Below are 14,322 nucleotides of genomic sequence, written 5' to 3'. Positions count from 1 at the left end.
CCCCAGCAGCGACCTGCACATTTAATGCTGTAATTTGTTTAGTCTGAATGGAATGCTGAACAACGATGATTGTATCAGGGCGCGCGCGTGTGTGTCCATGTTATGATGCCTGCGTGCTTGCGCGTGCACGTTTTCCTCCTCTCTCTCTCTCATGCACATACGAGTTGGGATTTGAAAGTTGGGGCTGCCAGGAAACCCAGTGTGCTGTGACGCTGATACATTCGTGTGAGGGGTTGGTGTTTTGAAAAGGTGAAGGGAAGTGAATGCAGGCGGCTGGTAAGTAGGCTAGAGCTGGAAGTCTTCAATTGTTTACCTTTTAAATGCATTTTAAATCTGCCATAAGTCTGACTCTTAGACGGACCGATGGGCATTGTTGTGGTTCTGAACAAAGACTCTGCCAGAGGACGTTTGTTTTGGGGGTTTCATAGAACTACTCTGCTAAAAGTGGTGCATTTGACACGTAGCCAACACGTTACTCTGTAGCATACAGATATATTGGCTACCAGTTTATAACAATGTATGTAACCAGACTGTGTAATAGCTGTATCTCAGCGTGCACTGTTACAGTTATATGCCAGTAGCCCAAAATTGATGTTTGTATGTTCAGGCATGTTAGTAGTGACCCAACCCCATGGAGCTATGCTTTGCTTACATAACAGAGACTGTTCTGTTACTGGCTATTGAAGGTGGCCTATAATAACACATGCAAGTTACTACTGTGTGTGATGGTTGAACTTGACTCTCACCAGCAGACAGAAGGTAATAGCTGCAGATGCCTTGGATTGTTACATCCCTGAGTAATGTTTAACAGTAGGACACTTGTAAAAATACTTTTATGGAAGGTAATTTTTTTTCTCTCTGCAGTTTTGCATTTACTTTTGTTTTAATGATCTACAGATGCAGAACACTTGAGAATTGGCTTTTGCTCTGCCAGATCCGTCTGCCTACAACTGCATCTATCTATCTATCCGTAGAGGAGCAAGGTCATGCCTGGAATATGAATATCTTTTACTTACAGCCCAGTTGTGTGAATTAACAGATGCCTAACAAGTAACCAGATATTACATTCATCATCTGGATGAGTCTCAGGGCTACAAGAAGTACAGCTGCACCTGCTGCTGTGTTAAAATAGCCTATTATCAGCAAGCATACCATGGGTGGTTAAAGTATGTCTCAGTGTGTGTGTGGACCCAGTGTTGACTGGCTCTCCAAGCTTTACTACTAGGTGACCTGTCAGCTGACTCTGACTGCCAACTATGCATGGGAACACATGACATTATATTTACCCTGGCCCTCTTTTTTAAATTTGATTCTGAAGATCATACTGGTAAACTTACCGGTGAGTGCCACTATTATTATTACACAGTCACATTAGAGTGAGAGGCACACCCATTGCCTGTACTTCTCACTATTTGCTCAGGTCATGGTTGTGTGTATTCAGCAACACACTGTCCACATGCCAGTCCCATTTCCAAGGAGTTGTTTGTGTGTATTAGAAAATCACATTTTCTGAAAGCTAACAACACACTCTATTAGTTCTGTTGGTTGAGCCGGGGAAATAGAGAATTACATTGTATTGATGTTATTATCCCCACAGGAATGCTTGCTTAAGCCTGTCTGAAAAACACCACTATTTCAAAAAAAAATGCTAGTACTCAATATGCTACCTGAAGTTGTCATAATGCAGACAATACATCTTGGGTCAAAATATGCCTATAACTGTGTGAACCACACTGGGCGTGAAGATCCTGTTGTGTAATTGATTGCAGTGAGAAAAGAGTCAGTTGGTGGTAGGAGGAGGAGGAGACAGACTTTAATTTTGACATGTTATCTCCAGACTGTGGCAGCTAACACTGACGCCTCCCACACACCCAGCAGTGCCCCCCCCCAATACCTGCCTGTCATCTATGCCTTCACTGGCTGTGAGCTCTTTAACCTTTTCCTTTCACTTATCTTTCTCTATGGGAATTTATATTATTATTCAATTCATAACTCTATGTTTGACAGAAATATGACTCACTGCCATATTAAAGTTTTCATAAGCTTTGATGACTGTTGTTGGCAGACAGAGATGTGGAGTTGTTAATTATACATTTATAATATTAATCAAGGTGGTGGTTAAGTAGGTTTCCTATTTTTATTTTTTAAATGTTTTTTTTAAATACCGTTTTGTTTTGCCTTACCTTTCTCACTATAGAGAATGTATTTATTATAAATACTTGTTTTATCTTTGTATCCTTTTGTTCTTATTGCACCGTGGGTCGGAGAGAAACGTAATTTTGATTCCTCTGTATGTCTGGCACATATTGGAGAAATTGACAATAAGGCTGACTTTGACTTTGAACAGTGGGGAACCCTAGTCTATAGTCATTGTTTGGCATATGAGTAGGGTGGTCCTTATTTTATTAACTTTTGAAATATGATCCTCTTACCTTCTCATTTTGTTCCTATATATTAAAAAAATATATATGGCAAAATATGAGCACAATTGAACAATGTTTAGGGGTAGCTCAATGACTGTGAAGTTTCTGATACCCCAAAGCTGTCTTTTTATTTTTTTTAAATTTACTTAATTTACTCCACCACAGAGTTGTTTGTCCAATCCTAGGAGTGAATATGGTTGTTATTAACTTGTTCTAAGTGGTTTATAACCTTTTGTGCATTATAGGGTTAAAAGCATTTATGTTCAGTAGGGAAAAAGGGGCTGAATGCTAATCGGGAAGCTAACTGTTTAGCTTTAGTTATATAGGCTAAGTTAGCACATTGTGAAGCCTCACATACTTAGTTAGTGAATTATTTGGTGGGTTTGTTGCCATTATACTCATTGAGTATAGTATTTACCTAGCATTGTTTCTGTATGTTTGTCCATTGTAGCCATTGGAACTGAGCCATTGTTGTACTCCAAACTGGATTGTGTTTTGGTGGGAGAGAGAGACACTTGTTTACAACAGACAAAAACAAACTGGCTCATGCACGACGCAGGCCTTTTAAAAGGAATCAGCTTAATAAATTTTCTCTGCCTTTGGGTTTTTCAGGAATGTTCATTTCAGACTCTGTTATTGACCTCAGGGTTACCTCAGAACATCCATCAGGGATAGTTGTGCTGATCTTGCTGCGACTGTGGCTCAAGTGGTATAGAGGGTTGGCCAATGATCGATTGCAATGAGAGGGTTCGATTCCCGCCCTGCCACTTGTGTCATGGTTGTTGTGTCCTTGGGCAAGACACTTGACCCACCTTGCCTCGTGTGAATGTGAATGACTGCTGTATGTTTGAGGTGGTGGTCGGAGGGGCCGTAGGCGCTGAATGGCAGCCACGCTTCCGTCAGTCTGCCCCAGGGCACCTGTGGCTACAATCGTAGTTTACCACAACCAGTATGACTGTGTGTGAATGAATGGAACCTGGAACCCTGTAAAGCGCTTTGAGTGTGAATAAAAGTGCTACACTGTATAAATCCAATCCATTATTATTATTATTATGAACTTCCATTGTTTTGACACTGACCTATCATTCCACTGGCTCTCTCCAGGTGCGCCCTCTCTCTAGACCTCCTGTACCCTGAGTGTGTGTGGCTGTGATGGATGCTGATGGGGTTCTGCTGGAGGAGGATGTGGAGGCCTCGTGGAGCCTGCTGTCCTGGCTGGCCTCCTGCCTCATGGTGTTGGGTGGAGCCCTGCCCTACGTGCCACAGTACCAGGAGATCCAGAAGAGCAACAACAGCGAGGGCTTCTCCACCAGAGTGTGTCTGGTGCTGCTCATAGCCAACATCCTGCGCATCTTCTTCTGGTGAGGAAAAGAGGGGAGAGAGAGGCGATGTGTACAATATGAGGTTCTGTCTGGCTTGAGATTTTTCTTTTTTCTACTTTCTTGCTTTTTTTTCTCTTTTTTGTCTCTTTTGGGAGGCACTGGTCATTTACAAGCTTCAGTTCTGTCTTGACGTCAGAAATGAATGGAATGGGTATAGAATGAAATTAGATGAATGATATAATCCGAGCCCATCACTTTGTGGCTTCTTTTACATTTTTGTTTTATACACATCAGGGGGCACATGTTCCAATGGAGGGACAGAAACAAGCAGAAGAATTCTTTGTAGAAATTATATTATATAAGTCGTATTCCTGCTATGTTGCTTATGAACCAGTATGACGTGTCTTTTAATCAAACCCATATGATCATGTCACCATATGTATGCTGAAAACAAATCTGGTGTTAGACCACAGCCTAGGCTCTGTAAACGGGCATATTGCCAGCTACAGTGGGCCCTCTTTGTTTACATACCAGTTTACAGAGCTTAGGCTGTGTATTAACACCCGACTTGTTTTCAGCGCGCACACACAGTAGGGACAGATAGCGGAACATTCACTGATGTTGACAAAAAGTGAACAAGCGTTCTCCGGAACTGCTGACTGCACCTTAAATACAAGTTATATCATAATAAGTTCTACTCTACCGCAACCCGATTTCGGATAAGCGGTTGAAGATGATGATGAAGTTCTACTCATTAAAGACCTACTTCACCGGTTGGAATATGAAGGTGTATTGAACTCGGAGATCCTATTTAGTATAAATGTGCAACAAAAAATTAAATCGGATCATCTTAGCCTGAGAAAAGGCAGAAAGAGTGTTTTATGGTCTCACTGTCTAACCCTACAGTTTCCTTCTTGTGACATGGGTTAGGATTAACAGGACAGCTGGGCCATGGGAAGACTAAGGGAAGACTGAGGGAAGAAAAACCTCATTCATTACATTATAATAGTTATTTTATAATGATAGAACGCTGGTTCCGTATGGGTGAAGTATTCCTTTAAGGTCTTGTTGTCTTGCTTATGACCAATATAACATGTCTTGCGATAAAACCCATATGATCAAATACAATTGTCTCGTGCATTAAATTAATTATTTTTTACTTCTATTGTAAATGCCATGTATTTGTTGACTTCACCCATTTCATTTTTGTTGTATTGTATTCCACTAATCATCTGCTATCTGCAATCTGTAATAACATAGTTGTTTTGGTTGCATGCTCACAGGATAGGGAAACAGTTTGAGCTGACCCTGCTGCTCCAGAGTGTGGTGATGATTGTCACCATGTTTGCCATGCTCCACCTCTGCTGCAACGTTCAGAACACCAACCGAGTCAGCACCAGGCAACACAGACTTTCAGGTAACCAGCTTTGTGTGTGTGTGTGCGCGTGTGTGTATGAGTGTATTACTCGTTTTGTGGGGAAATTCTTCTGTTCACGCAGTGATATTGTGGGGACCTGCCTTCTTTTTTCAAGTCCCCATAACGTAAATAATTACATTGTAGGGCAACGACTTGCTTTAAAGTAAGAGTAGGTAAGGGTTAGGCAATTAGTAGTTATGGCTAGGGCAAATCTTGAGGAAATAAATATAACTCTATGGTATGTCCTCGGAAGTGATGAAAACACGACTGTGTGTGTGTTTGCGTGTGTGTGTGTGTTTGCGTGTGTGTGTGTGTGTGTGTGTGTGTGTGTGTGTTTGTGTGTGTGTGTGTGTGTGTGTACGGTAATCACAAATGATTTTAGGTCAGTAGACTAGATGACATATCCATTTCTGTTTGTCAGCTCTTAAATTGCCAAGTGCTTCAACTCCTACTTCTTGCCAAAAGAGGGGGCCATTGGAGAAGCTGAGAAGTCAAGGCTTGCCATTTCCAGAATGTCTTCTCTGAACAGCCACTTTCACAATTCACCACTAATATGATATTCTTTGGCTTTGCTTTGTATTGAATAGTTACCTAAGGTGGCTGACATTAAAACAGATGCTGCTGTGCGCTGGTAATGGTAGAGCCCCAAAGGTAAAATATTAGTGTCAGAGATATTAAGATATGTAAGCGAGTGCAAGGCAAAGCACAAATGTTTGATGGATATTAGATGCTGTAATATCACACGAGATCAGTCTATTCTTGGTATGGCCATGTGTGTGTGTGTGTGTGTGTGTGTGTGTGTGAGTGAGTGAGTGTTTGCGTGCATGTGTGTGAGTGTGTGCGTGTGTGTGTGTAAGGAGGAAGTGGATAAGGCATGGGTGCAGGGTGAGGAAGAATTATAGAGGGTATGAAGATGGCTTAGATTCAGCAGACCTACATTATATCAGCATCCCCCTTGCATCCATCCAGTGTTGTGAGTGTGTTGAATGTCTTCCATTGCGGAGCTTATCAGGGTCACTCTTCACGGGGTGACATCTTTTATGGGTTCTTGTGTTTTTTTTACGGACGCTGGAGTTGATTGCTTTTGTAAACGGCCTGACAGAAATTCAATTTACGTAAAAAATCCTTCTCAGATAACAGCCTGCGGAGTGAAAAGTGAATGATGAGATCTCGTAAAACACTGTGATCGCGCCAAGAAGACCGAGTTATTATAGACATTAATTATGAAGTTTGGAATTTATGTTTATGGATTTGTAAAGAGGAATATCTTTCGAAAAAAAACAAAAAGAAATGTGTGTCTATTTCTCTCGTTATCTGTCATTTTATTTGATTATTTAACTATTTCATGATTGTGAAACAGATTTAGACATGAGAGTTATGATCACCTTTAACATAGACATCCGTGCTACTGTTTTCTCAGCAAAGAGTTGGCTTGTTACTCATCATTACAACGCATTACTCAAGGCCCACGCTTAAACTTTTTCATGGCGAAATATAATCATTTATGAAGACGGGTGGTGGATTGCTTGTTTTCTCTGAGGGTGGAGGATTTTCGTAGGATGTGCTCCATGCTTGTATAATATTGTTTAAAAACGCATGTAACTCGGCTTCACACGTGAGCTTGTCCGTTATGACCCTGGTTATTAAAAAACGCTTAATGACCACCATCGTACATCACTCTTTGAAGGGTGGGCCTGAGATCCGGTTTCACATGGGGGGGGGGATGGTGGGGTCGGGACAAGAATAGATCAGCCATTTCTTCCCAACTGTCCATCCCTTAGTCTTTTACAACGAATCAGGGTCATCTCTATGTACAGCAGTTTATTCCCCCCAAGTTGCATGTTGGCATGGTTTTAAATCTTAACTTGTCCTTTCAGAAGGGTCATCTTAGACTGCTGTCAATGTGTGCCATATCGGTGCTCATCTATGATCCCGCCTGTCACACTAGGGCCCACTGACCTCTTTTTACAGTTTCCTATATACACACACACACACACACACACACACACACACACACACACACAAACACACACACGTACACAGGGGGGCCGGTCATGGCTGAAGAGATCAGGGTTTTGGTGGTTTTGCCTCCTCCTGTCTACATGTCAAAGTGTCCCAAATTGTTCCTGCTCGTCAGGCTTAGCACCCTGTGTTGGCGCTCGATGCCATTGGTGTGTGACTGTGTTTATAAATAAATAGGTGAAAGAGCAGCACAATCCTTGTATATAGACACATGCCAACATGGGGATAAACGCATTATATAAATGTGGCCATTTATTGACCATACAAACACAAACTAAAAGAAAAGGTAACATGATAGGCAAATTGCTTGTCACTTGTCTGGACAACTACTGCTTATGCTGCTGATTTGTACCTGTTGCATTCTGTTGTTTGGCTCCATCAGTTTTTCACATCCTTGTCTTGCCATGTGTGTATCAGGTGTTTTACATTTTATAGTAAGGTGTGTCTGCTGAATTCTGCTCTCTCATTCATATCACCTAAAGGTGTTCAACTTGCTGCAAAATGCAAATGGACTCCGACAATGTTATTAACGCAAAATGCATCTGGCTGTGCATTGTTGTAGAGATCCAGAATGCTTTGAGATAAGTTGAATACACTGAAAGGAATCCTATTCCAGCCCTTATTGAAATGGTCTTGTTTGTTTTATTTTGATTTGATTTTTTATCATTCATTTAGCATTTACATGAATACTTCCCTCAACAAAAGGATCCCTTTCTGATGCAGGTGGAGCTGAGTTAGCGTGACTCTGTTTTCTTGGTATAGCAAAGCAGGAACACCACCAGTAATAATATGAATTGAATAACTTCCAACAACTGTGATTTTCTGCAAACACCAATGTAATACGTAATGTCCCCACGGAAGGGATTTATTGTGTTTGTGGGAAGGTACAATCTTTAGCTTTCAAACAGCGGGTATGTATTTGCATTCTGACTCACACATGAACCGTAGCACAGTCCAACTTGAACAGATCTCTGTAGACCTTTTCAGGTTGAGAAATCACCACACATGGTTGTACCTTTAAATACAATTAACGGTACCGTTTACAGATTTATTTTTTCTTGTATTTGATGTTAATGCTGTTAAGTCTTTTAAATTATACAACTGCCAAATTTCGTCTCTCGACCACACTCTCATCTACAATCATTTTCCTAGGAAGCACAAGACACAAGCCACACACAGGATAAAGCACCAACCGACATGAACACATCGAAAGTACAGATATATTTTCTGTTTTTGAGCGTCAGCTTTTCAGTTCAGCCGAGGCTGAGAGAGAATCAACATAATTAGACCGGTATTGCATTTTCTAGTCAAGTCACCTTAAATATCAGTAATAGGTTTGAGCAGATATGGACTGGGTGAAATGAATGTTTTTCTTTTATTGTGTGTTTGTGTTTGTGAACTAGACACTAGACTGAAGAGAAGTTGATTGGGGACAGTTGAGCATGAGTTGTGTTAAGGTTTAGGGTCAGGATTAGGATTAGGCAAGTATTGTTTACAGTGATCCTTATGTTACATTTCTGGGAAATGCAAAAAAGTCTAAAGTGAAGTCCTCCGAAGTGACATAAGACTTTGTGTGTGTGTGTGTGTGTGTGTGTGTGTGTGTGTGTGTGTGTGTGTGTGTGTATGTGTGTGTGCTCTACTTTAGCTCTCAATGCTGCCTTAATCTGGTGATGGTAACTACAGCATGTAGGGTCCGAAAAAACAAGCTGTTTATTTTGTATCTGTGGCTGCTTTATTAAAAAGTTTTATTTCACATAATCATCAAAACCGGGAAAACACAATTTTCAGGTAGTTATGTTATAGTGGTGTTCTCAATTTATCCAGTGGTATTAAAACAATTAAAATTGAACTGACTGTAAGGTATGAGTGATCACCTGTACAGAAAAAAAAGAAAAAAAGAAATTAACCAAATTAAAGTCACATTTTGGTGACCTGTAGACTAAAATTTGAGCATTTGTCATGGTTGCTACATGGTGCCGACACAAAGTTATGACTTTGCAGCAACTTGTAATGGCATTAACATCACTGGCCTTATGAAACAGGAATGTTTGGAGGACGATGGGGAAAAGCAAGAGAAACAATGTGTCCAAAGGCAAACATGACCTAAGGCTATAGTGTCAGGCTTGGTGCAGTAGAAGGGGGTAACTTTGATCATGTGAAAAGTAGGATAGTAGAATATGCAAACACAGTGAGAGCAAATTAGGATTTTTAAAACACATTTTGGAGAGATTTGAGCTACCATGATGTTAATCTATAAGCCAATAAAGAGTGGAACGACATCCTCCTCTACTGGTTTGATAAGGTAGAACACAAGCATACTGCACGATAAAATCAAAGGTATTAAAGGTGCACTATGCAGTAAGGAGGATTTTGTTTTACATTTGCAGAACCTGCAGTTAGTTTACAAAACATATTTTTCCACCACATATAATTCTTATTTTTGAATAATTTTATGATCATGAATCAACAAAAAATTATTTTGAGGAACCTGGAACCGAATGTAAGAATAGTATATGTTTGTAAACAAAACAGTTTGCCCTGCTGCTGTTGACAACAACAGTGAAACAGTAACTTTTCAGGGTAGCTTTACTGTATTACTTAAAACGGTGTTCCAGGGATCCGATTTTTCTGTGATAAAAGGTCGTTAATTCAGTTATGAGAATATACCTTAGCAAATGTTCACTTCTCTGACACACCCACAGTTACATTGTGTCTCGCATTTAATATTCTAATCATTTTCCCCCTGCCAACGCTCTTAGCCCCTCGCCTACATCAAGGCCTTTGTGAGTCACCTAGCAAAGAGCCACATTTGCTGCTTAACATATTGTTTGTGGAGAGTCATCGGGAGCTTACCAGACCATAAACAGAGGAGGGAGATAGGACTGTTGATAGCTAGGCACTGACCCTGCAGTCATCCTCCAAACCGATGGCACTCAAGTGGTGAAAGCAATTTCAATTTGTTCTAGATAGCCTCTTCGGGAGACGAGAGACGTGATAGGAATTATTTAAGGAATGTGTACTCAGTCAGTTAGCTAATTCAGTGTTGTAATATGAACCTTCATTCAACCTTTATGTACCCAGGCTATTTCACAGAAACGTATTGCCTCATAAATTCACAACGGAGCTGTTCTTTACAGTCACAGTTCTCTGTTGTGCTGCACTAAGCAGTACTTCAGTCTGTCTGAAAAAGCCGAAAAGAGACACCAACTTATTTGATTTGGAGAATACCACATGGGACTCACTTTTTACTCAAAGACAATTTCAGAACAATTTGAATATTAGTATATGTATTGTGGCTGCTTCTTGAGTGCTCTACTGTCCACATGACACCTTCGGACAGTATTAGCACGTGACCCTAAGTCAGTTTACCACTTAGAAGGTGAAGGTGTCTGCGTTTCATCAGATTAATGTGTGATTTTGACAGCATTTAAACAATTAAACAATTTGGGATACATTTCCGCTAGTGCCTTGTCTGTGTGGGTGAGCTTCCTTGTCGCTAATAGGTTGGCAGGGGGAGTCTGTTGCATTTGCATATACGCATGTTGCATTGACCCACTATGCTGTCATGGTGGTGAGGTACTTACTGGATGGTGCAGTGCTGCAGCCTATGATGACTCTGCCACTCATCCTTATCTGCAACACTCTGGCAGCACTGCAGCACGACAAATCAGGTGTAACAAATACAGACATGCACACACACACACACACGCACGCACACACACACACACACACACACACACACACACACACACACACACACACACACACACAAACACAGACCCTGTGTGGCCCAACAAATTGCATTTACATATCGCACAGCCCAGAGAAAAATGTTCTGCTTACTTTAGACTCTGTGCGTGTGTGTGTGTGCGTGTGTGTGCGCGCTAATTAAAGCCTTGATAACAGCAAAGTTTAATTAGCAAGTCAAATGAAGCCAGGTAGCTGAGAGGTACTTTATAAGCAGCCGAGCGTATTGTTTGACTCGGGGTAGAATGTTTCAAAAATGGAAATAATATACCTTGGCTCGGAGGGAGTATTTGTGTAGATAATTTGTCTGCATGTTAGACTTCACAGGGAGGTCAAAGAAGAGCTGCAAAGGGAAACATTTTCCCTCACCAAAGATAAGTCTCTGTAATTACCTTTTGGATGTAGGAAGTAGGATTTGTTTTTGCCTGCTGGAGTCTGTAATGGAGTGTATAACTGGTTAGGAGCAGTGGATATTAAAACAATAAGATTTAAGGAGCGACTCCCCCTCTTTTTATCTGATGGCAAAGGCAGCCATATACGACCCTCAACGGCTGTTTGTTTCTCTCATCTCATGTATGTCTGTGCGCTTGTGAGACACAATATAATACACACCAGCCAGATTAAAGATGGCTGAAGTTGATTTGGCTGCTTCACTTTCAGGCTCCTGGGATTGTGCATGCTGGCTCGCTGTCACACCGCTATGGTTTTCTGTGACACAAATGCAAAGAATAGGGCTTATCAATGTTGTTTGTTGTGACTCCTGTGCCATTCCTATGCTGTGAAAAAAAAAACTCTGTGTGACTTGGTGCTGCTGTGATCCATACATCATTGTGTAGACCATTACCTCAATCTACCCTTCAGGGGAAAAGTTTGGTTGAAATTCCACTTCCCAGTTGGTCATTCTACCCTTCATTTGTTTTTTTTCTCTAATATTGTCCCGCAGCTCCAGAGGTAATTTATGTGCAGGGGTTGAATGTGTGATCGTATTAGCCTGTACATGCAATGAGTTATTGCTGCGGCCCACTGTTGAATCTCAGATGCCTAACCTTCCCGCAAGCACATAAAAAAAACTGTTCTAAGGACTTTTCAGAGGTTATAACAAACATCCGTGAAAGTCTAGACAAGTTGATTTAAAAAAAATTAACATAAAACCGTACACCCAACTTTTCCCCTCAATTGACCTCTGCTTAGGACTGTGTGTACAGGCTGTGCATGATTGGCATCTCACTCCACTCTTCTGATAGCTTTGTTGTAGCTGATGGCAACTTTCACCCCACCCATCTCCAACCAGGGACTTTAAAAGTATTGAAAGAAAGTGAAGGCTGCCTTTGAAGGAGAAAAGAAACATTAAAGGAGAAGAAAGTGATATTTTTTTCTTAATATAATTGTCAAATCACTCTATATTTGTACTGCATAATGTGCAGTTCATAACACAGGTCTCCCAGTCATTCAGCTTTGCAGTAATTGGCAGATAACATTTTTGAGTATCCTGTTCGTCTATTCGTTTCTATCCAATCAGGAGACTGAGCGCTAAAAAGAGGCGGGGTCTCTGTGCCCCGTGAACAATGACTCGCTGCTCTCCATCGCGGCACTATCTGAGGAAGACGGCTGTGTGTTCATGTGGTGGTGACGTAGGGACGAGGGAGGGGACTGCTAACTGCAGTCACTGACAGGAAGATGGCTAAAATAACCATATCACTTACTGCACCTTTAAACAATATTGGTATATATACACAATGAAGATACAACAGTATTCTTTAAAGAGTGCAACAAATTGTGAGGTTTCTTTTATATATGAGGTTATTTGTTGTAACACATGCAACACTAGCAGTCCTTTAATGACTTGTTAAGTCAACGGGACGGTAAACTAATCAGTCAGTTTCCCACTGGGAGACAGCAGCCCAAACTATCCTGTTTTACAAAATGATTTAATGCAGACACCTTTCATCAAACATCTCACAGCGCGTATTAATCTTATCGTGCTCTAAATTGGCCCCACCCGGTGGAGAAAATGTAGCATCAAACAGAATAGAAAATTAGCCTTAGCCCTCTGATGGAAACTTTGATTTAAAGAGAAGATTCCTCAACCTCTCTCAGGGGTTCTGCCCCAATACCTTTTGGTTATTTATGGATGTGGGTTAGTAATTCATGAACTTGTTTTTTTGACCCAGCCAAACAGTACAGTGTGTCACCTCATTATACCACCGCTAGAGAGACGACCTGACAAACAGACATCGTCTATCACCATCCATCTTCGCCATCACACACGACAGGTGTGTGTGTGTGTGTGTGTGTGTGTGTGTGTGTGTGTGTAAGTGTACTACTTTATGTGTGAGGGAGGGAGTCTCAGGGAATGTGTTTTAGTGTACAGTATGGGTACTAGAATATGTGTGAGTCTATGTGTGAGTCTGTGTGTTCTGATTTAAGTATACACACTTGGGACCAGTTGATTGGGGAAGGCTTGGCAAGTAAGAGATGAAATCTGTGTCCTTTTTTGAGTCAGTGGTTGATTTTAGGGTTGGATGAGGTTCAAACAAGTATTTGGTTAGGGTTAGGGTTTGTCTCCAGTCAATGAATGGAAGCAGTTGAGAAGTCCCCAAAAGTGTGTTTGGTGTTTGCATAACTGAAGCATGTTTTCACGTGATGGAGGAGATTAAAGTTGGAGTCAGTGACTCTGGAGAATGCTTGTTGTAAAAATCATTTTTTTGTCAAAAATCTGTGAATATCTCCTCACTATCTGCCACCTGTCCTTACTGTGTGTGAGGCTCGCTGACAAAAAAAATGCTGTTAATACACAGCCTAGGCTCTGTAAACTGGTATGTAAACAAAGGGGGCCCATCGTAGATAGCAACATGCCCGTTTACAGAGCCAAGGCTGTTTATTAACCCCGGATCTTTTTTTTTCATCGCTCACACAGTACGGACAAGCAGCAGATCCACTGATCCACAAGCACTCTCCAGAATCGCTGACTCCACCTTTAATGTCCTGTTGGTTAGCGCTGGCTGTAGATATCATTTGCAATTGTAAAATATTTGTTTAACCTTTGTCGCTTATACATATTCATAACCACTGCCACAACCGCTGGTTTCTCACACGTAGGCAATAGCATTGTGTCTTTGTTTTCTATGGCACGACTCGTTGTTTTTCTCTCCTCACAGTCTATTGCCTGTTTGTTACTGCCGGCAGCTGGTACACTGTGGAGGCAAACTGCAGCCAGATCAGCTGCATTGTGACCTGGCTGGCTCCATTACTAAAGCCAATGACACACACACACACACACACACACACACACACACACACACAAGCGCACACACACACACACACACACACACACACACACACACACACACACACACACACACACACACGCGCACACACACAAGCGCACACA

The 14,322-nt window shown here is 41.3% G+C and overlaps 1 protein-coding gene across 1 annotated transcript in view; it reads left to right on the top strand.

Moving 5' to 3' along the window:
* Positions 1-159: 159 nt before the first annotated feature.
* Positions 160-14,322, top strand: part of LOC307250297 (solute carrier family 66 member 2) — a 77,711-nt gene continuing 63,548 nt past the window's right edge. The window contains exons 1-3 of the mRNA XM_080027333.1: positions 160-276; positions 3,528-3,784; positions 5,029-5,162. Of these exons, the coding sequence (XP_079883459.1) occupies positions 3,576-3,784; positions 5,029-5,162 (343 nt within the window). The 5' untranslated portion in view covers positions 160-276; positions 3,528-3,575. The remainder of the gene's footprint in view (positions 277-3,527; positions 3,785-5,028; positions 5,163-14,322) is intronic.

Source organism: Ammodytes marinus, assembly GCF_949987685.1.
Source record: "Ammodytes marinus genome assembly, chromosome: 5".
Taxonomy (NCBI): domain Eukaryota; kingdom Metazoa; phylum Chordata; class Actinopteri; order Uranoscopiformes; family Ammodytidae; genus Ammodytes; species Ammodytes marinus.
Note: the sequence above shows the minus strand (reverse complement) of the source record. Positions and strands in the feature narration are given on the sequence as shown.